A 23,123-nucleotide genomic window follows, 5' to 3' on the forward strand; every position below is an offset into this window, starting at 1 on the left:
GGTATTTCCCTATACTTGCATGATCCCTGGATAACGCCTTATCAATATGTAAATATCAGTATCATACACTTTTTTGGATTCAAGCCCATACAGGGCCTCACAAAAAGAGAAGATAATCAATGTAAAAATTTGGAATGGTTATATCCCTTTTGAGATTAGGGGATACACCCCGACATAACTAGCCTTGTGAATCCAATTTTTGAAATGTATATATATGAACAGATTTTTTGATACATGATTACAGTGTACATATGAATAATGTAATGTTTGTTGTAGTCAACTATTTAATTTGCACTTGAGCACTTTATCTGAGCCATTTAAACTAAGGTACAATACTTGTAATACTACACTACAAGATGGCCCCCGTTTCCATGGAATATACCATCTTCTATGTCGATGAAATGAAAAAGAGCGGAGGGTTTAAAATGGCTTCTGTATGTTTGCACAAACTGACACTGACGAAGCTTACTTACGAAACACGTCTGTCAGGGGTGAAGGGGGGTTTGGAAAATAAATAAACTTTGAGAAAACATCTTCACATCGGAGTGCTTGCCGTTTTCTTGACCTAATTGGTTGGATCGTGTGGCTATATATATATATATATATATATATATATATATATATATATATATAGCTGCCACACGGCACTCCAAGTCTGTGTTCACCACAAAAGGTTTATTGGCAGACCCCCCAGCCCCCTCGACAGACGCGTTTCACCGTTTAGGCTTTGTCAGTGTCAACCATAATTGCGTGCAGTTCACCATTATATCCCCACCCCTCCTTGTACATAGAGAGAGGACTAAACTCGCCAAGAGTCTCTTGGCGGCCATCTTATAATGTGCAATATTCTACTTCATATACACACATTAAAAACACTTCATACGCCGGGGAGATGGTGACAGTAAAGTGCTCGTGCAGTTTAAGGAAAACAACAAGGTTATACCCAACATGGTCTCTATCATATTTCATTCTAGTGCCAAAGTGCAAAGGATCCTCATGTATGAGCAACAGATGGTTGGTAAGCAAAATAAAGTTGTTTTCATTTTACTCTCGGCGTTATCCAACCTCATGCTGTTCCCACTTCGGTTTGTGATACCTCTGTATTTACACATTTGCGAGCAGCATTCTATATTGATGTACTTCTTCTCCTAGGTATTACATTCCCCACTGCACTTATGCATGCACTATTTTGTATGGCCCTTTATGGGCTTAATCAACTGTTTTTAGTTCTCTTGTTCTGTTGTTTCGCCCTGTATGGGCCTTTAATACAATTCAAATGTCATTAATCCCAGAAAATTAGTCGGGAGAGAGAAAAAAGTGGATATAGAAGAGGAGTAAGATGTTGTAAACTCAACTCAAACTTCCCAGCTGGATATCTCCCTAGTATGTCTAGCTAGATAGGAAGTTTCTGATTGCAGATCTACAGTTACATTTCATAGTACCACCTTAGAGAATGGACCTGATCACTCCAAATGGACCCAAAGTTCCTCGTCGTTGTTCAATCCTCTGGGCTGCATGCTTTGGAGGTCAATTATATACCTGGATTCTAATGCCCTTATCGATCTTATCTTGTCTCCACCACCCCGTTCTTTCTTACCCAGTTGATCAATTAGGTAAAAGGACAATAGATCCCTATTGCTTTTGTGGTGGGTCTCAAAATGGCGTGCCACCGGGTAGTTCTTATCTTTGTTTGTGATGGCACGCATGTGCTCCAGGATACGTTTTTTTGCCGGATTAAATGTACTATTGATGTATCTCTTGGAGCACGGGCATTCGGGGCAGTAAACAAATTCTGAATTACAGTTCAGGAATTTTGTGATCTCTCTCATGGGTCGTGGGTCATTTGGTCTTCCCTCATATTTGGTCCGCTTTTTACCTTACTTGCATGCTTTGCATTGCATGCACGGAAAGAAACCATTTATGGATTTAGATTTTATTGTTCTGGGAGATTCCTCAAAGTGGCTGCTAGTTAGATGGTCACTAAGAGACTGGCAACGCCTATAGGTTATAGACGGTTTTGACGGTAGTATGTTTTTCATAGTTGTATCCGTCCCTAGGATGTGCCAGTTTCTATTGAATATCTGTACCAGCTCGCTAGATCTCATGTTAAAGCTGGTAATCATTCTTGCTACACCCTCTGGCTCAGCCTCCCTCACTTTCATCTTAATGAGGTCTTTTCTGTCGACTAGCTCGCCTTACTCATTGCACTTGTTAATAGTGATCTAGAGTATCCTCAATCTTTAAACCTCAACAGTGCTTCATCCCGTGCCTGTGAGAAATCTTTGGGATCAGAGCAGTTTCTCTTCAGGCGTAGTAATTCCCCAAATGGGATGATTTTTATCATACTCTTGGGATGATGGCTTGCCTCATGTAGTACGGTATTACCCGCCGTGGGCTCTCGATAGAGTCTAGTTTGTAAGGAGCTCCCTGTCACAAAGACCTGTAAGTCGAGGTGGTATACCGATGTCTCATGTATGGTACTGGTGAATCTCAAATTGAGATTGTTGTCATTTAGCGTCGCAACATACTCCTCAGCCGAGGATCTATCGCCCCGCCAAATGACAAACAGATCATCGATATATCTCAACCAGATCATGATATGATCTAGCCATCTCTCATTGGTCCCCCCCAGGCCACGTGCTTCTCCCACCAGGCATAGCGGGGGGCGAAGCATGTGCCCATGGCGGTCCCTCTCATCTGGCGATACATACTGCCTGCAAATAGAAAAATATTATTGTGGAGGCAGAACTCTGTCATCTTCAATAGCATACAGTTATGTTGGTGATATTTCATGTTTTTCTTCCCCAAAAACCATTTTATAGCAGAGATACCATCTTGATGTTCTATACAGGTATATAAACTAGTGGCATCAAGGGTAATGAGAAGCATGTCCTTTTCCCACTTGATGCCATCGATTTGTCTTATAAAGTCTTGGGTATCCTTAACATAGGAGGGCAAGTCTCTAACAAAGGGGGCCAGATAACTGTCAATGAACCTTGATGTATTCTGTTATGTTATGTTATGTTATTTATGGGTCTTGTATAGCGCAACGGCTACTCCTAAGGAGTGTCCCGGCGCTTTGTGCTCCAGACCCAGAAAAGAGACTGTAAAACATAACAAAGGAAACAGAGAATAAGGATAGAGGCGCTCTAACCAGAGAATATTTACAACAAGGGGTGGTGAGGGACAGAGGCTCTGAATTAAGCAGAAAGCTCTCACCCAGTCAAGAGATCAGGGCTAGATCCAACACCGTTTTTTAGCTCACTGCACCATCCCAGTTTCAGAACCTGGCTGTATGCAAATTAGTCTGTTCCTGTCCCAGTGCATGATGGGAACAGGGCAAACCAAACTACAAAAGCCAATTCTTACACTGGGAAGGAAACAAGCTCCCGGGGACCGGTTTCTGGCATTACAGCCGTCTTCGGCCCGGTTTGCTTGAATCCTGATGGTGCAATGAGCAAGGGTCTCACATCTGAGAATACCCTTCCATGCTTAGGGTGGACAAAAATATTTACAACAAGGGGTGGTGAGGGACAGAGTCTCTGAATTAAGCAGAAAGCTCTCACCCAGTCAAGAGATCAGGGCTAGATCCAACACCGTTTTTTAGCTCACTGCACCATCCCAGTTTCAGAACCTGGCTGTATGCAAATTAGTCTGTTCCTGTCCCAGTGCATGATGGGAACAGGGCAAACCAAACTACAAAAGCCAATTCTTACACTGGGAAGGAAACAAGCTCCCGGGGACCGGTTTCTGGCATTACAGCCGTCTTCGGCCCGGTTTGCTTGAATCCTGATGGTGCAATGAGCAAGGGTCTCACATCTGAGAATACCCTTCCACGCTTAGGGTGGACAAAAATATTTACAACAAGGGGTGGTGAGGGACAGAGTCTCTGAATTAAGCAGAAAGCTCTCACCCAGTCAAGAGATCAGGGCTAGATCCAACACCGTTTTTTAGCTCACTGCACCATCCCAGTTTCAGAACTTGGCTGTATGCAAATTAGTCTGTTCCTGTCCCAGTGCATGATGGGAACAGGGCAAACCAAACTACAAAAGCCAATTCTTACACTGGGAAGGAAACAAGCTCCCGGGGACCGGTTTCTGGCATTACAGCCGTCTTCGGCCCGGTTTGCTTGAATCCTGATGGTGCAATGAGCAAGGGTCTCACATCTGAGAATACCCTTCCACGCTTAGGGTGGACAAAAATATATACAACAAGGGGTGGTGAGGGACAGAGTCTCTGAATTAAGCAGAAAGCTCTCACCCAGTCCAGAGATCAGGGCTAGATCCAACACCGTTTTTTAGCTCACTGCACCATCCCAGTTTCAGAACCTGGCTGTATGCAAATTAGTCTGTTCCTGTCCCAGTGCATGATGGGAACAGGGCAAACCAAACTACAAAAGCCAATTCTTACACTGGGAAGGAAACAAGCTCCCGGGGACCGGTTTCTGGCATTACAGCCGTCTTCGGCCCGGTTTGCTTGAATCCTGATGGTGCAATGAGCAAGGGTCTCACATCTGAGAATACCCTTCCACGCTAACCAGAGAATAGCCAAGTCTTTAGACCCTTCCTACAGGCAAGCAGATTGGATGTGGACCGTAAAGACAGCGGTAGAGAATTCGACAACTGAGGGGCCAGGAATCTGAAGGACCAACCGCCTACACGGGCCTTCTTGATACGGGGAACTACAGCAAGTGCCAATGACTCTCCAGTAAGTTTCCTATGGAGGAAACTATAGGCCTCCCCGGGGGGTTTCTGATATCCTTATGCACTTTGGAGAGGTGGTAGAATGTAGGAATAATCGGATGTTCGCAAAGCAGATAATCATACTCATTTTTATTGAGCATTCCTTCATCCCTCCACCCCTCCAACAGTGCATGATAATCCGTTATACATTTTGCAAAACCCCTTTTGTCTATGATCTTATAGCAGTTACTATCCTGTAACTGCCTCAGGGCCTCCCTCTTGTATTTGCTTTTACTGAAAGTTACAATGTTTCCCCCCTTGTCTGAGGGTTTGATCTCAATCGAAGTATCATCTTTCAGAGTCTTGATTGCCTCCCATTCCAACCGTGAGATGTTAGAGTTCTTTTTTGTCAGTTCTATGTTTTTTGATGTCATTTTTTCCAGGTCTTGGAGGACAGCGTCATTAAAGACGTCTATTGCATCATATGTGACATGTGGTAAAAATCTTGATTTGCGTTTTAGATTGCTCAGATCCCTTGTTTGTACAATCTCCTCCCTCCTTAGCACCTCCATGGAGCAGGGTGCATCATCCAGGTCCGCAGGTTCGTGAACCGTTGTGAGGAGTGTTAGATCACTGTCCATGAGACCAAATCCGGTTCCTGCTGTTTCTACCGGAATCAATAACCCATATTGTCTTGTTCATATCTAGGACCCTAATTCGATATTCCCGATTTATGCCCTTGTGAGGTTATAATCAATAATGTCCTGACAAAGGCATAAGAATCAGATTTATATTCAGTAATAGCCCATGCAATCCAAAGCACAGCACGGCTTCTCCCATCGACTCCTAGAAAGCACAACGCATTCTTTAAACAAACCAAGCCTCCAGCAGCCCGGGAAACCCCCCCTGCTTTTGTTTTGATTTGAACAATAACTCCTGAAGTCCTGCAAGAACTATTAGTTCTTGGTGACGTCTTATGTCCAACCTTACGTCAAACCCGGCACCTTTCAGGTATAAAATACCAACAGTTGCCTTAAGCAAACACACAGTGGTTTGGAGCAGAGCGGCCATCTACTTGCCCGAGAGCCCAGTTGATGCGAGTGCCCGCGGAAGCCGCCCCTCCTGTTTGACGCACTGAGAGAGACGCTGTCTTTTTCTCCAGCCGAGAAAATCCAGCTCCGGGGTTTCCAGCCTACCATTGCGGGTTGCTGGGATATCGAGTCCTGAGGAAAGAGATACCAGACCTCCCACATTCTATCACCAAGGTACGGAGCTGACTAAACCCTTAAGAGAATTCTTGATGCAGATTCTTGGCAAAATTATCTTAACCAACTTAACTAAAAACTGCTACTTACTTGTCCCATCCCAAGTATTAGGCTTTGGTCAGGTACACCGGGGTAGGCTTAGTTAGAAGCACCAGTTGAGTACGTTAGTCAATGTATTTCTGCATGTATATATTTTATTCATTTTAAAGTATCATATGGCTAAGAAACCGTATCAATGCTTTTACAGTATTATTTCATAATACTACTTTTACTGTACGCACTTTACTTTACTTTAAGTATTGCAATTGTGGCAATTCATTTCTCTTGCATGAGAAATAAGACTGCTCAATAAATAACACCTTTTTATTGAAAACGCCCGACTCTCTATTTCTCTGCATTCTGGTGAAACTAAGTATGCACTGCTGACTGAGTGAAATAGCTGTCTATTGTTTTCATACAACTCTAGAGATACACTCTTATTCTGAGGGAGCAAAGTTGTCATGTTTATGCGGTTGTCGGAAACTGAATCTCTTCTTGCCTGAGCCAGGGGAGCTTATCCCGCCCTATTCATTCAAGAAAGTTTCCAGTGACCTCTGTGCTAGCTGGCGCAAACCTAAATTAAGTTTAACATAGTCAGTAGAGACCTAGATGACCTCAGTCCTACGTCTACACTGCTGTTTATGTTATTCCGATGCGCAGAGCCTATTGGGAAAATAGGAACTACACTACAATATAGCCACTCATATAGCTACTGATCAACACATGCAGCAGCTTACACACCAACAGACATACTGATGCACACATTCAGACAGTTTAGTCACTAACCCATGCATTTAGTAAAACACATTTAATCACTCACTCATACAGTCAGTCACGCACCTACTAAATCCTTCATCCAGACAATTATACATACACTCATTCTTCAATATGTAAAACATATTTAAACTTTACAGAAACACACAGTCACTGGATGATGTCATCAGTGATGTCAAATGAGATGTCATCCGTGATGTCATTTGAGATGTCATCACTGATGTCACTGACCATGTCATGAATGATGTAATATGTGACATCATCAGCAGTGGATTGCGGGTGCGCGAAATATAGTTAGTACAACTAACTATATAGGAGCAATTACAATGGTTTTTTAAATGCTCATTCCTAACTATATAAGGCCTGAAACCTATGGTTTGTCAAGGGAATTTGCAAGGTTTTTAAAATGCTAATTCCTAACTATATAAGGCCTGAAACCTATGTTTTTTTAATTGAATTTGCAAGGTTTTTTAAATGCTAATTCCTAACTATATAAGGCCTGAAACCTATGGTTTTTTAAGTGAATTTGCAAGGTTTTTTAAATGCTAATTCCTAACTATATACGGCTTGAAACCTATGTTTTTTTTCAGTGAATTTGCAAGCTTTTTTAAATGCTAATTCCTAACTATATCAGGCGTGAAACCTATTTTTTTTTTCAATCAAATTTCAAAGGTTTTGTAAATGCTAATTCTATTAGCGGATAACGTTTATATATGTTATTATCCTTCTGGGACCACCTGAGCAGCCATCTTGTTTCTCAGGAGAAGTGAGGCACAAGAGAGCACAAAACAACAGTGGAAAATGCGAAAAGGGGGCAGGGTTGAGACCCCCTGATCCCCTAGCCCTTCTCAGGGGTCCCAGAAGGACGCGTACGTTGAGCGCACATAGATATATAATTTGCTCAAATTCAATTTTCTCAACAACTACTGGAGGGATTTTCACCAAATATAGAAAAGGCACTACTGCATACCTGTCCCTACCATTTTGCCAAGTTTGGTGTAATTCCGTTCAGCCGTTCGGGCTGTAGCCGAGTCTAAAGGTCCCATAGAAAATGCCATTTGAAAATTTTCAAATTAAATTTTCTCAAGAACTACTGGAGGGATATTTACAAAACATAGCAAAGGCACATCTGCATACCAGGCCCTACCATTTTGCCAAGTTTGGTGTAATTCCATTCAGCCGTTCGGGCTGTACCCGTGTCTAAAGGTCCCTATGGAAATTAACATGGGGAAAACACGTTTTGGGACCCCCCCTTTTGGCCCCCGCTTGACGAATCCCCCCGAAACTTTCAGGGAAGGAGCGGAGCGGAGCTGGCCAAAATTCTGGGAAATTACACACAGATTCCTCCATCAGCACCAAAGTTATTCCCAATAGAATGTTGAGCGCATATAGATATATAATTTGCTCAAATCAATTTTCTTAAAAACTACTGGAGGGATTTTCACCAAATATAGAAAAGGCACTACTGCATACCTGTCCCTACCATTTTGACAAGTTTGGCGTAATTACGTTCAGCCGTTTGGGCTGTACCGTGTATAAAGGCCCCATAGAAAATGCCATTTGAAAAATTACAAATTCAATTTTTTCAAGAACTACTGGAGGGATTTACACCAAACATACAAATGGCACTGCTGCATACCAGTCCCTACCATTTTGCCAAATCTGGTGTAATTCTGTTCAGCCGTTCGAGCTGTAGCCATGTCAGAATGTCCCTATGGAAATTAACTTGGGGAAAACATGTTTTGGGACCCCCCTTTTTTCTCGGCCCTCGCTTGACGAATCCCCCCGAAACTTTCAGGGAAGGAGCGGAGCACAGCGAGGCAAATTTAAAGAAAATTACAGCAGATCCCTATATCGGCGCCAAAGTTATTCCCAATAGAATGTTTGGAATTTCCTATGGTAACTAGGTCCTAACTAAATATACCTACTGGCGACCGCCAGTAGGTAATATATATATATATATATACATATTTTAAAAAGATAAGGAATCAAGTACATTATATTTAGGAATTAGCATTTAAACAAAACTTTGAAATTCACTGAACAGCCAATGGTTACAGGGACATTATATTTAGGAATTAGCATTTAAAAAACTTGGAAATTCAAAAAAAAATCAAAGGTTACAGGAAGTTATAAGTAGGCTGACATTGCACTCATTCAAAAATGAGAGAATTTCAGCGATTTTAGTTACCTGAGTTAACTATAACACCCAAAGTTGTTTTCCGACAGGTTTTTCACGTTGGAAAGCCCAACAGGAAAAGCCTGTCGGAGACCATCATCATGATCCTGATGACAGAAACGTATTATAAAAAAGGTTTCCGACTGGCCATTGGAAGCCAGTCTGAAAGACGTCTGGTTTATACTCTGACCACCTACATTTGGTGGTCAGACAGTAAACCTACCATGTCGGTCAGTAAGTCTCTAATGAGCGGTCAGAGGATTACCAACTGACATCACAATCGGTCCCCTAATCTCTTTCCTACCTGACTCCTCTGTGCCTACTAATAAAGTTAACAAATTGAGTCTCTAGAGCAGGGGTCTTCAAACTGTGGGGAGGGACCCCAGGGGGGCCGTGGAGTGATGTGAAGGGGGTCGCGCATGCACAGTCACACATCTGCCCTGTCCTCCAGGGCATCAGCCCCCCACTTCCCCCGTACTGTGTCTCAGCCCGGGCTGCTGCAGTGAAACTCGAGCTGCTGGGGGCTCGGCTGGGCAGTGTCTGGAGTCTTATCTCTGCACGCCCAAGTTTTTTACAGGTCTTTAAAGACCATTAGCATATTTACATGCCTTTGTAAACTGGTTACAGAGGCTTAATGTTTTTCATGGTTCCAGTACCCCCTGGGCCCCCACTCTGCCTATTCCTTACATTTGTATTTTTACACTGCTGTAGTGTGAGAATGCATTTAATGAAAAGGAATATAAAGTTGGGTTGCCAAAAGAAAAATGCCTGCTCTTGACACTAAATAGAGTTATAAATAAAAAAGTATGTATTAATTAGTTATGTGACTTTTCTGTCTTTGTTCTCTTTAATTCATGGATCATTGAGGCCGCCCTAGAACACAATTACAAGCTACACAATTAAAAGTGCCTTCTATTTATATTTGCTGTTCTAAGTATTCACAGATAAGTGCTAAAAATACAGCTTTAGGTGACTGCTTATTTCTGGGCCATCAAAATATTGAGCTGGTAACCCTAATCATAAGACTGGAAGTTTGTTGCCGGATTAGCACATTATTTATTTCCTCCACCCTCAATCCCTGATTAATGCCATTAAAGCAATAGTTTCAAATGATATCTGAAACCCTACACTTCAGGTTTCTGGGAATGCACCCTGCATTCAGACAACTCACTTCTCATTCTCGCCTTCACTTTCACGCTCACCCTGCACTTGCAGTGATCACAATGGACTCACACTGATCACCATGCACTCATAGCGATCACAATGCACTCACACTGATTGCCATGCAGTCACAGCGATTGCCATGCACTGACCGTGATCACAATGCACTCACACTGATCACAATGCACTCACACTGATCACCATGCACTCACACTATTCACCCGCTCACCATGCACTCACACCGATCACCGTGCACTCACACTGATCCCCATGCACTCACACCAATCACCATGCACTCACACCATTCACCCGCTCACCCAGCACTCACAGCGATCACAATGCACTCACACCATTCACCCGCTCACCCTGCACTCACAGTCATCACAATGCACTCACACTGATCACAATGCACTCACACTGATCACAGCGTACTCACACTGATCACCATGCACTCATGACATTCACCCGCTCACCCTGCACTCACAGTGATCATAATGCACTCACAGTGATCACAAGGCACTCACACTGATCACCATGCACTCACAACATTCAACCGCTCACCCTGCTCTCACAGAGCCCACTCTGCACTAAATATGTGCTTGCATTGTTCACTCTGTACCTCACCCTGCAGTCACACAAGCACACTTCTCATCCTCCACTCATGTGACACTTCACTCACCTGTCCACCCTAACTGCTCATTCTGTAGCTCAATCAAAGGAGGCCATCACTAACCATGCACAAGTTCGTCCCACTCTGCACTTACAGCCAAACCCAAATTCACATGGTTGCCTCACTCAACCTGTAGTCACTCCTTTTACCCTACTCTCACACTGTTGCATTGCTCTCCCTGCAGTCACATAGGCACTCTTGTCACCCACACAGTGCAGAAGTTTGAAGTACCTGGTACACAGAAGATGTACCATTCACATCACATAACTGAGTGTGAGTAAACTATGAGTATTTTGTCAGACATGTGCTATTGAGAGATGAGGTGTATTGTTGGTGAGTGGTAGTGAGGGAATTCATGGAGAAGGTGGAAAGACTGTTGCACCGTGTGCGACCAGTGCTAGGGCCATCACTAACCATGCACTAATTCATCCCACTCTGCACTTACAGCCAAACCCAAATTCGTATGGTCACCTCACTCACCCTGTAGTCACTGCTTTTACCCTACTCTTACACAGTTGCATTGCTTACCGTGCAGCCACATGGGCACTCTTTCATCCACACAGTGCAGACGGTTAAAGTACCTGGTACAAAGAAGATGTACCATTCACATCATAGAACTGAGTGTGAGTAAACTATGAGTATTCTGTCAGACAGGTGCTATAGAGAGATGAGGTGTATTGTTGGTGAGTGGGAATGAGGGAATTCATGGAGAAGGTGGAAAGACTGTTGCACTGTGTGCGACCAGTGCTAGGGCCAGCCCTGGCTGGGAGTATTAAACACCGCCCTCCCCCCCCCCCCCCCCCCGAAGTTCGGGTCTGGTGGATCCCCTGCTTCTGCCTATTGTTATTTACATTTGTAGTGCGCTACTATTACCAAAAGGTGTCCCGGGGCTAATAACCATCTGCCTGCAATGTGAGAGAGGTATCCAGGGTTGGGAGAGGAGAGAAGAAAGGGATGGAAGGAAGGGGTGAGAGGAAAGGGGCTTGGGTAAACTGCTTAACTCTCCACAAGACCGCCAGGGTTTGAAGGGACCCTTGCTGCTCCCAGCCATGACCAGGTGAGCTTCTAATGTGGAAGAGTGTATTCCTGTGGAGTGGGATGCCCTTCAGAAAGGTTGACTGCACATCTTTCTGATGTTAATTTCTGTATTTTGGTTATGAACTGGTACTGATGTGGGGAAATCTTTCCTCAGTGTTACTGTGTTTAAAAAATTTCAAAATAATAAAGCAATGCTATCCCAAAATACACATTATTTAAATTATCTACTCACACAATTTAGTCAAGCCTGTCGCATAATTTGGTCCTCATCTGCCTCATAATTCCAGTAGCCCTGCCGAGAGGTTTAGAAATTTTTGTCAGGAGGGAGTCCTTACACCTGTAAATGTTGACAGGGGGGTCTCGGCATCCAAAAAATTGAAGACCTCTGCTCTAGAGCAACAACAGCATTGTTTGATTATCACTGAGCACCTAAGTAAAAGAGATGGCAATAATTGCAGTGGGAACACATCTTGCCTATATGTAACTAAAGCTTGTTAAGGACTAATACTCGTTTTTGGTGTTCCTTCCAAATAAAGATTCCTGACCATAAGTATCAATGGACCAAAATAGCAGACATAAATCGTTGAAGAGTTACTGACACCCAGGTTGGAGGAGTAACTGCTTCGTAAAAGGGTAGGGGTACCTTGGTACCCCTTCTCCTTTTTGAATGTTTAAAAAGAAGGTTGCAGAGTCAACTCTCAAGCAAACAAGCAACATTTTATTTTTAAATGCAGTCCAGTTTCTTTTACATGGTTGTCTTCTGGCCATATCAGGCCATCATCACGTTGTTTGGGTAGCAAATGGTCTGAAGTGTCCTATTTGTACTTAGGTTTGTTCAGAAAATTAGTCACTGGTTACAAATATACTGGTCGCAAATTGTGCTCAGCATTTTGCGAGCTGTAAATAGTACATCTGTACCTTAATTCTCTACTACTAGTTTTTGCTTCCTCCAAAGAAGGAAGGTTTTTGCTCGATTTTGTGTGTACTCCTTGGGAAAGCGAAGTTACAGGAAGTCTATGCTTTCTGAAAAATTGTAAACATTAGTTTCTTGCGTAAATACCGTTAGAAAATGTCCATAAACACTTATTTAATTTGAAACTGCATTTTCTGGAAGTGGCAGATCCAGGTTCAGTTCGATCTTTAAAATATCTAAGACAGGAGCTGGAGAGTTGCAACTGATACCTTTTCCTTTCAGCATTACAATGTGAAGCATTGAGAAAGAGAAGGGTGCAGCTTTATTCTACCAGGTCTTAAGACAGCAGTTAAGATTCTTGACTCTTGCAGTACTACCACTCTTATGTGATCACACCATTGACCATCTGGAAAAGCTTTATGTCTCATCTTTGGGAGCCGATGCATCCTAATACAAAGGGAGTGCAACTCTATAGAACAGTCTACTTAAATTAGGGAGAGTGCGAAATTCTTGTAATGTGCTTTTGTGCAATTGCACACAATATTTAGCAGAATTATCCATAATTAGTCTAAAGCTGTTATTGCGCACTATGGATTAGCATTAAATGTATCCTGGTCACAATTTTCAGAGTCAGAACCTATTTAAATAAAGCACTGCGAACAACAGCCAGCCGTCTGGGTTCTGCTGATTCAGTTCAGCTGTGGTAAATTTGATCACAAATAGGGTTGCGTGAAGTGGTGTAATATCATAATTATGAGAATTTCCCATAGCAATTGTAATGCATAAATCCCAAATAAAGCGAATTATGCTGGCCTAATGTAAATTTTACTGAGGCCTACTTAAAACATTAATTACCAGTATAAATCTAAATGCACGTGTAATGACATATTAAACGTAAACATCAGCAAGAGCATCTTACTTTCATCAAGTTGTTAAATCTTATAGGCCCATATTTGTAATGTGCACAATGTCCTCGTTTGTATAATGGCATATTGTTAACCAGGTGTGATGGGCACAAACAGAGACTGCGCACCCTATTACAATCAATGTGCTGCCCCCAGGGCAGAGTTGAACTCGTGCCTGCCTAAGGGGCAGCACGTTCACTGTAATACAGAACAACTGATCACAAGCTTCTCTGTGTTTCACAGTGCAGGTGGCAACCACCTGCACTTTAAAGTGCAGCCAAAGATCTCCTGGCAGGCAGGCTCAGTGAGTCACTGCACCTGACTGCAGGGAGATTTTTTGTGGGGACCTCCACAAGGCTGCTCTCACTGGCACTGTACCATCTCTTTGAGGCGCACTGTCATTGCGCCACCATCACAGCCTCTTTGCCTCTGGGCTTGCATTCTTATTAGGGTGCAAGACCAGATGCAAAGTGCTTCCTTCATTAGCATGGGGATATCCCCCATGCATATCAGGAACTGCCCCCCATGACGATAGCTCCGGCGCTCTATATGCACTGGCTCAATCTGTGATACAGAAGAGGGTGCACAATAATCTGTGTCTCTTTTTGTAATAATACAGTGCCCTGGGGGAGTAGAGCCCCATCCAGTCCGTGAGCACCCTCTGACAGGCGCTTAGAGACCCCTGGGTGATAACGCGCATTACAAATGTATATTAATAAATAAAATTAATTTAAAAAACATAGCACATTCGCCCTTTGAGACCCCAGGTGACTGTTTGTGGTATGGACCATTGTACATGGATCACTACACTTTCTCTAACCACAATCCATAGTTAGGCAAAGAGGTGTCAATGATAATGGTGGTCCCGCCATATCATGTTGATTCCTGGCAATGTACTTTAAGATCATAAAGACCCTAAGTCTAAAGCCAAAGAGACAAAGTGGGAATAAATAGCTCAACAAATGACCTCATTCTACCCTAGACCTAATGGAAGTGTGTTACAGTGGTACTTGACTGAATGCCAACCAACCAGTGCAAGAGACATTTCTCGACTTTCCACGTTTTAAATATTTATGTAACCCAATAACTCAGACCGTACAATGGGGGATATACTGCCCTGCCATGGTACTGTTAATGATGCGCTTCTACCACCAACATTCAGGGTACACCTCTTTTAGGCACCCAGCCTATGTGCAAATCCAAGGAGCTTCTATAATGTGTTGAATGTCTTTTGATATCATGGTTAAAATGAATAACAAAGTAATCAACAATGGAAAGTTTTTGAAATTGTGCCCACTAGACTTTCTCTCTGAAACATTTGTAGAAGTGGCAAACTATATAATATATTTTATTTTTATCAATGATCAAACTATGATCTTTAAAAAAGAAGGAAAAGCCATCAAACAAGTTATTTAAACTCACTTCCGTATTTTATAATAATCTGCAATTAGTAAAGTTGCTGTGAGTTTTCCAGCTAGTGTGTGTGCATCATAGACCAACTGAGCAACAGAATTTGCTAGACCATTTATAAAAAAAGTCAGAAAAAACTGGAGACCATTATGCAATTCTGTCAGACTCACATAACTAAAGGAAAGTCAACTGGTATTTCACCCCTACCTCCCTATCTAACTTTCTAAATTTCCAGTGTGGATCATCTTGATTCTTCACAAATATCCCACAACGTAGAGGTAAGAACACTATCAAGGCTGCGTACATGTCAGTCGGCGGGAGTATTATCCACTTACTAACAGCAGAGATTTTTCAGTCATTTGCCTGCATTTTCTCATTTGGCATTTTAGCCAATGGCTGTTAGAATCACAATAAATAGTAAACTGTGTCTATACTTTGTAAACCTCTGTGATCTTGTTGTTTCCGCCAATCGGTATGAACTGTGAGTGTGCGTGCAACAGAAACTTATGGTGGTTCCAGAATGATTTCATGCACCTCCACAGGATATGTTGCCTCTTGGACCAGCTAGCTCACATTGTCACCTTTATTTCCCTAAACCTGAACAGGGAGTGAAAAGTTCTGGCAATCACTGAACATGACAACTCTGTTTCCTCAGGAACCATGGGGACAGACTTCAAACTTTTTCCTCAGTCACTCGTGCTTTCTTTCACTTAGAGAAATATACTTAGAATACACGAAGAGATGTTTCCAATATTTATTGAACTGTAGTGCTTCTTGCACAGAAAATGTGCACATGACAACTCTGTTCTCTCAGGAACCATGGTGACAGACTTCAAACAATTTTCTCAGTCACTCCTGCTTTCTTTCAACTAGAGAAATATACTAAGAATACATGGAGAGGCGTTTCCAATATTTATTGAACTGTAGGGCTTCTTGCACTGAAAATGTGGGCTGCGATGATTAATAGATAGAAGCAGACAAAAGTTATAATGAATGTCAGAACAGTAAATACAACGAATAGTTTCACCATCATGTTAGACAACTTATATATGCATACATATAAAATAACATACCTATGTAGCATACTCCTAAGATGCCAAACCCTACCCTAAGGTGCAGATGTATGTTTTGCCAATAAACCCCCTTATGGAGACTCTAACCCCATTACCTGGTGGGAAAGAGTGTCAGACTCGTCTTGGTCAGTCATGAACTGAACATCCCTGACAGAGATGTTCAGCTGCCAGCAAAAAACTTTGGCATTCAGGGACCCCTCAAATCCAGCAGAAGTGACTCCTCTGATCATGTTTGGAAACAAAAGGTTATGTATACAAAACTGTATTCTTGCCTTGAGCCGAGATTGTGATTGGGCTGCCAGTGTTTGCATTCCACAGACAGCTGTGCCGCCAAATTCACGTAATAATAAAACACATTTGTGTCACACATAAGGGCCTTGTCCCTAATGCCAAGGCAGTACGATAGTGTTCTCACAAAGTGTTCGGTGTCAGCAAGGTCAGGGTTTCCAAGAAATCGGTCCAAGAGTCACATTGCAAATGTGTTTCAAAAGTCAATGCGGCAAAGAGAAGGCAACTTTAGGAAAAGACAGCGTACATGAAAAAATTCCACTGATTCCTACCGGTCCTACCTCGGGCACATGACAGAAGGAATGGTAGGGTAAATGTGTGCTGTTGAAATGACAAAAAACATCCCCTTTGACACAACCAGCCTTCCAGCACTGACATAATAAAATCATAATAACCTCAATCTTTAGCCACTGTAGGGGCTTTTGACTGAGGAATATCTATGAGTATTTTTATGAATGAGAGTTTCTATATATGGCCAGGCTTATCACAGAGGACAGCATCTCTCAAAGAAAGTTACACTTCCTCTTCCTCACACAGTCCATGAACTCTATTCAGAACTGAATTAAAATAATATTTTATTTGGCATACCTTTGAAGTGTTTAAAAAAAACAAATTCATTTTATTTAATTTATTTATGAAATGATATATAGGAGATGTGCAAAGTTGTCTGTCACTATCATTTACAGGTATGTATTATGAATATTTCAAGCCCAAGATTTGCATACATGTACATTTAGTGACTAGATCAGCATCAATGGTTAATGGTTTTAACCATGACAGTATGACAATAATGGAGTCTTTCTTCATCATTGACAAGCTATTAAGAATCTTTTAACAGCGTGGAAGTGCACAGATCTCATAAGGCTTGGGAGGTGTCGTAAATCCAACTGCAGGAGACAAATCAATATGAGTTACACCTGGAGGAAGCCGCAACGTACACCTCTGCAGAAGACTTGTAAAAAACAAAAACAGCTCCATTCTAGCAAGAGTTTGGCCAATGCAGATTCTTCGCCCTATAACAAAAATGATACAAAATATTAGCATTTTTTAACACTTTAGTCTGAAACCATCTCCTGATTTTAGGCACTTAATCTGCAACATTTTTTCTACATTAGACTGAAGCTCTTTGTCTATATTATTCCGTGGTTTCAGTTTCTACACAGTTTTTTGCCAGACCTCTGAGCATCATAGGCTTCTTCTCACAATTTGTGTCTGTATATGATTGTTACTAGATTCACAAAAATCCCAAGCTGAATCGATACAAAATGTATGCAATTCGTAATTTTACCCCCCCCCTTATTTCTTGCCAAAAGTTAATGAAACATATATTTGACATTGAATCATCTCTTCCTCTACAAAATCTAAAACTATTAGGACGCTTCAGTCAATGCACACCCTTACTGCCATTTTCATGGAATTAAAATAAAGTGCATTATTTGTATAAAAACACATCTTAAACTAATGGCTTTGTGGGCGTTTGCCTCTTCACCACTTTCCTGCCCCTTGCCCATTCCATGAGAAAACTTGATTCCACCATACATGCTGATTTCACGCAGTTCTAGTTGTAATCATAAATGTCGCAGATGATGTGAGCAGAAATAGTTATTTGTTCTATATTACTTGTGGCACAATATCTTTGCAGTCAGGGCATTTAAGATTGGTTTGCCTATTGTAGATGCAGGACTTCAAACAGAAAACAGAAAATAACCGCTCAGATATAAATACATCTGGGTTTTGTATAAGTGGAACTTTTTTGTTGATTGGCAAGTTTATGTGTATTTTGTGTGTGCATGGATGGGTGACTGGATAAATGTGAGAATAGACAACAATGGATGGATGGATGGATGAATGAATAGATGGATGACTCAGTGTGTGGATGGATGAATGGTTGAGGAGTGGATGCCATCTACCTTGCCACAAGATTGCATTTGATATGTATAGTAAAATAACAATGTACTGGGTGGCTTTTGACAGAATCACTAGTTGGCCGCTGCATTGAGGGTTGTTCTGAGGGGAGCCAATTTGTATTTTGAGGCGCCAGTTAGGGTTCCGTTGCCATAATCAAGCCTGGATAGCACCAGCGATTGCGTGGCCCGTTTGAGGTCTTTAGAAGGGATGAATGTTTTGATTTTGTATGGAAGCTTTAGGTTGAGGAAGGCGGTCTTTGCAGAGTTTTTGATGTGATTGGTCATGTCCAGTTTGGGGTTTAGGGTGATTCCTAAAGATTTTACGGATTTGGCCAGGGTGAGATTACCTTTTAGAGCGCCCAAAGCTTTAAGCCATTCAGCAATTTGTGGGTTCTCTTCTTTGGTGGAGATGAGGAGGATCTCAGTTTTTTCTTGATTGAGTTTAACGGTATTTTGGGATAGCCAGCGCTGAATTTCTTTTAGAGTGTTGTTGAGTCTGAGGATGTCTTTTGGGGAGGAGATTTCTAGATAGATATGGGTGTCCTCAGCATATAGGTGGAAGTGGATCTTCTCCTTTTTAAGATTGGGGTTTAGGGGTTCCATGTATATGTTGAACAGTTGTGTCGAGAGTACTGAGCCTTGGGGTACACCTCTGCTGACAGGTTGGAGGTCAGAGGTAATGTTTTTGATTTTTATCTTTTGCAAGCGGTTCTGGAGGAAAGAGGTAACCATTGGAGGACCTTTTCATCAGCACCAACCCTTTCTTGTATGGCCATAGTGAGAAGTTGGTGAGTTGTTTGAGAAGGCTAGCGGAGGGGTTGTTTCTCCAGAGTCTTTCAGTGGCTCTAAGTTGTCTCCTTTATTGATGTCCGTATTGAACCCGGATCTAGATAGAATGTTCCTGGGAATTTTTTGTTTCAGAGGGGCTATCTGATTGAGAATAGTTGACATGGAAGTGTTGTAGTGGTCAGTGAGTTCTGTAGTGGAAAGCTCAGCCGAGGCAGGAGTGAGTAGAGAGGTGACTTTTTTTTCCAAGTCAGTCATGTTGATCCGAGAGAGATTTCTGGTCCGTTTGGGTTGTTCTTGGGTCGGGAGTTGAATAGTGGCTGGGTGAGTGAATTGGAAGAGGATTAGGCGGTGGTCGGACCAATCTATGGGCATGGTGTGGTTTATCCTTAATGTGTCTTGATTGGCCATGATGGCATCTAGGGTTGCTCCTTTGCTGTGAGTTGTTTCTATGCAGTGTTGCATTAATTCCCTGATTAATTAGATATATTCTTAGACCCCTCTTGGCAGATTAAAAACTGAAAGGGAACGTGCATGACATACTAATGGATACCACGTCTGCTGGTCAACATGTTTTAGCCATTGTTTCAGCCACTGGTGTAATCCAGCTTTCATCAGGACCAATATAATTCCTAATGATGATAAATCTAAGCATGTTAAGTGTAGTTCTTACATGTGCTGTACATGCATTCAATTCATGGACACACACACACACACACACACAAACGCTTGGTTTGCTGCAGACACAAATTCCTACATTTTGTTACCACTCAAAGACCATCCAGACAAAAGTTCAAAGTTTCTTGATTTACAAATGTAGAGGTACACTTTTACGTACTAGTCATTTCATAAATGGGACCACTTTATTTTGTCGTCTGGGCCTACTTTCTGTCTCAGACGGACCATAAGCGTGTAAAAACACTCAGAGTGATTTTAGACCATAGACTCCCCCTTGGACATGAGGGACGACATGCACCCAGTTGAATCCTTTCTGCAGTGAATCTGTCTTGTCGGAAGTCAGCTGGCGGTATCACACTGCACCAATCTGATAGTTCTGTATTCAGTTCCTTCTACTGCATGGGCCATCATCCACCTAAACATTTTTCTCTCACTTATAAACGCTTCACAATTGTCACCCTAACAGATGATCCAAGATTTTGAGCCACCACTTCATTTGCTGCTTCATGCCAGATACCACTTCAGTGAAATGAGAAATCTTCAAGGATTCAATTCTGTGGTGAAACCATCACAAATTACATTCTTTAGTAATTGAAAAATAACACTCACCGTAGATTAACCACGTTTTAATTCATATATCATATAGTGTTTATGCGTACAAGAAGCCTCATTAAGATTTACAATCTCCTGAATACAAGGTAGAAGGTTCACAAACAAGATTTACCAATATGAAAAGATATTAATCAGCAAAATATTACCTGCTCCAAAGTTCATTAATGCTTCATTTTTCACAAACTTCCCCTCAGAGTTAAGAAAATGCTGTGGGTTAAACTCTTCAGGCTTTGTAAACTGAGTCTTATCGTACAGCACAGATTCGAGTAGTGGGATAACGTGAGTACCCTGGGAATTAAAAAAAAACATTTTATGAAAAGCATGTAGCCAAATCAATTTTGAGTTTCTCAATAAATTTCATGCTCAATAAATATGTTCTTCTGCACCTTGATATCCGATGTTCCTAAAGTTACTACAGTTATGTATATGGTTGTTGGTTTATCAAAATGTTAGGGATAGTGGAAGTGATATCGCAATGACCTTTGACCTAGAGATGACATCACAGCAAGTCATGTCACATGTTCTTTGACCTGATGACATTACAGAAAGTGACATCCAATGACCTGTAACTTGCTGATAGCAGGTGGTGCGATCTTATTCTTGACTACTGCATTTAATCAAATTCTGTCCAGTTGATAGAGATGGTAAAGTGTAAAGCCCAGCACATAACATACTCACACTCAAGCTATTTGAGATGTATGACCCTTAGTTTGCTGAAACCTTACCATAGATTGTAGTAAAAAAATGAAAACTTTCTTGCTGCGACTCTCATGTAGTCATCGCTCAGTCCAATTATTTTCAATAGTAAATTTAATTTAGACCAATAATTCAGTATCAAATGAACTCTCTTTAGTGATTGAGTGCCAAATATAGAAATGCACAATGCAGTACAGGTTCTTGGCATTTGTTTAGATTTGAAAAAGCATATCACATTAAATTGTCTACAATATGTATTTTGCTTGAAAAATATTATTAGCAGTTATTTCAAACTGAGTACCATGGTTAGATTTACAACAATCTGAACTGCTGCAGCAAATGTTCTATTCATGGGGCATGTTGTCTAATTCACAAAATGCATAATGCAACTCACTAAGTATGAGATAGTTGCTATCAAGTGATTTATTTTGTTATTGTGACTGTCTGAAAAGTAATGTTCCAATGCATTTCACAAACAGGTATATATATATATATACACCTACATTTGAATAAGAACCACAATTAAAACAGAGGCGGAGAGGTGTGCAAGGTAGCATAGACATTCCCATGAGGACAGGGCCAGCTTTAGTCCTGGTGGCACCCGGTACGACAATCTTTTTGGCGACCTCCATGACCTCCTCCTCAGATTCCCTCCCTACCACCCGGCAAAAAGTGCCTATCAACTCTCCATAGCCCCCCTCTCACATACATTTCATTTGTTTTGAAGCTCTGGTAAAGACTGTCTGGCTTAACTAACCCACTCAGCTACCCACCTAAAATACAGATCTGTTGTTTGCAGCAAGCATATTAACCCTCTGAGCTACTTTATGGCGAGTCAAAACTTGCCACTAGACAGAACTCTGATCTCTCCCTCTCTCTCTAGGAGGAACATTATGTACCAGTGTTATCTTGACATTTTTATTGGCGCCTGAAAGCTAGACGCACAAGGAAGCAGGTGCTTTTAAATCATAAGTTATTGCTAAACACAGAGCCCATCTTGAGGTAACTGCCCCACCTCAGGTTTAGTGCCCGCTTTGTGCATGTCAAAGACTCATACTATCAATTCAAACCTATTTGAAAGATCTAAGGAGGAAGGTCTTTTTGCCATTCCCATGGTGGTGCAGACAAGAATGACTACACCTGCAGCTTTTTCATGGCGGGGAGCCCACCATGGATGGATGGCAGTGGAGGAACTTTACGTATGCTCAGCGGGAATGCACCAGTCCCACTTAGCCTGTTTCATTGGCCTTACTCTGTGCTATTGCCAGGGAACGGTGGTTCCCTGGCTCAGGCGGCCATCCACCACCGGTACGACTTTGAAAGTTGTAATCTGGCAGATGGTGGACTGCAACTGCTGCACCACTGCGACTGTGGTGGTCATAAGACCGCCAAACTTGTAATTAGGCCATAATCCTTACTCTTGCTATCTTATCCAATGCATTTTAATCATTAAGCTCAAGGTGTAACCTGATTATAGAATAAGAAGACTCTTGTTACATTGACCACAGTATGAAAGTCCTAAAAAATCCCGAGGTTAAACATTTGCAGGAAGGAGTGTCGCAACCACATGTTGTCGTTAGGACACAGTAATGAGCTTTTTCTGAATTTCCCAGATTCATGACATATTTAGCAGCTTAGAATGACAACACAGAATGCAATGTCCTTTGACACAGTATATACAAATAACAAATGCACCATTGCTTGGTCCGGTCCTTGAATAATATACTTCTAAGTTATATAATATTATGTTGTTCAGTTTCATAATTTGGACATGAAATGTAAATGTAAATGTAAGGTGTTTTGTAGCGCGCTCAATTACTACCGGAGTATCCTGGCGCGAATGACCGCTGGGGAACCCGTCCTGGCTTTCCCTGTGAGATGGTCCCATGCTGGGTATCTCCAAGGTGAAGCCAGGCATCCCCGGCGTCTGTGGGGGGGCGTTGTAGAGATGAGGCAAGCTTAATGCCCAGAGTTACCGAGTGTGATCACTGCCCAAAGTGGGCTCCGAGGCGAGAATTATCAGTCCGCTGACCCTGGTCCTCGACCC

General features: G+C 42.0%; 2 protein-coding genes across 2 annotated transcripts in view; both read right to left on the bottom strand.

Moving 5' to 3' along the window:
• LOC147706980 (uncharacterized) overlaps window positions 1-16,339 on the bottom strand; it is a 42,386-nt gene extending 26,047 nt beyond the window's left edge. The window contains exon 1 of the mRNA XM_086925612.1: window positions 16,205-16,339. Coding sequence (XP_086781738.1) covers window positions 16,205-16,339 — 135 coding nt within the window. The remainder of the gene's footprint in view (window positions 1-16,204) is intronic.
• The window catches only part of LOC147706981 (cytochrome P450 2K1-like), a 318,269-nt gene continuing 311,084 nt past the window's right edge, over window positions 15,939-23,123 (bottom strand). Inside the window, exons 8-9 of the mRNA XM_086926209.1 lie at window positions 20,527-20,668; window positions 15,939-17,410 (exon numbers count right to left, since the gene is read on the bottom strand). Of these exons, the coding sequence (XP_086782335.1) occupies window positions 17,229-17,410; window positions 20,527-20,668 (324 nt within the window). The 3' untranslated portion in view covers window positions 15,939-17,228. The remainder of the gene's footprint in view (window positions 17,411-20,526; window positions 20,669-23,123) is intronic.

This window comes from Lissotriton vulgaris, chromosome 6 (genome assembly GCF_964263255.1).
Source record: "Lissotriton vulgaris chromosome 6, aLisVul1.2, whole genome shotgun sequence".
Lineage (NCBI taxonomy): Eukaryota > Metazoa > Chordata > Amphibia > Caudata > Salamandridae > Lissotriton > Lissotriton vulgaris.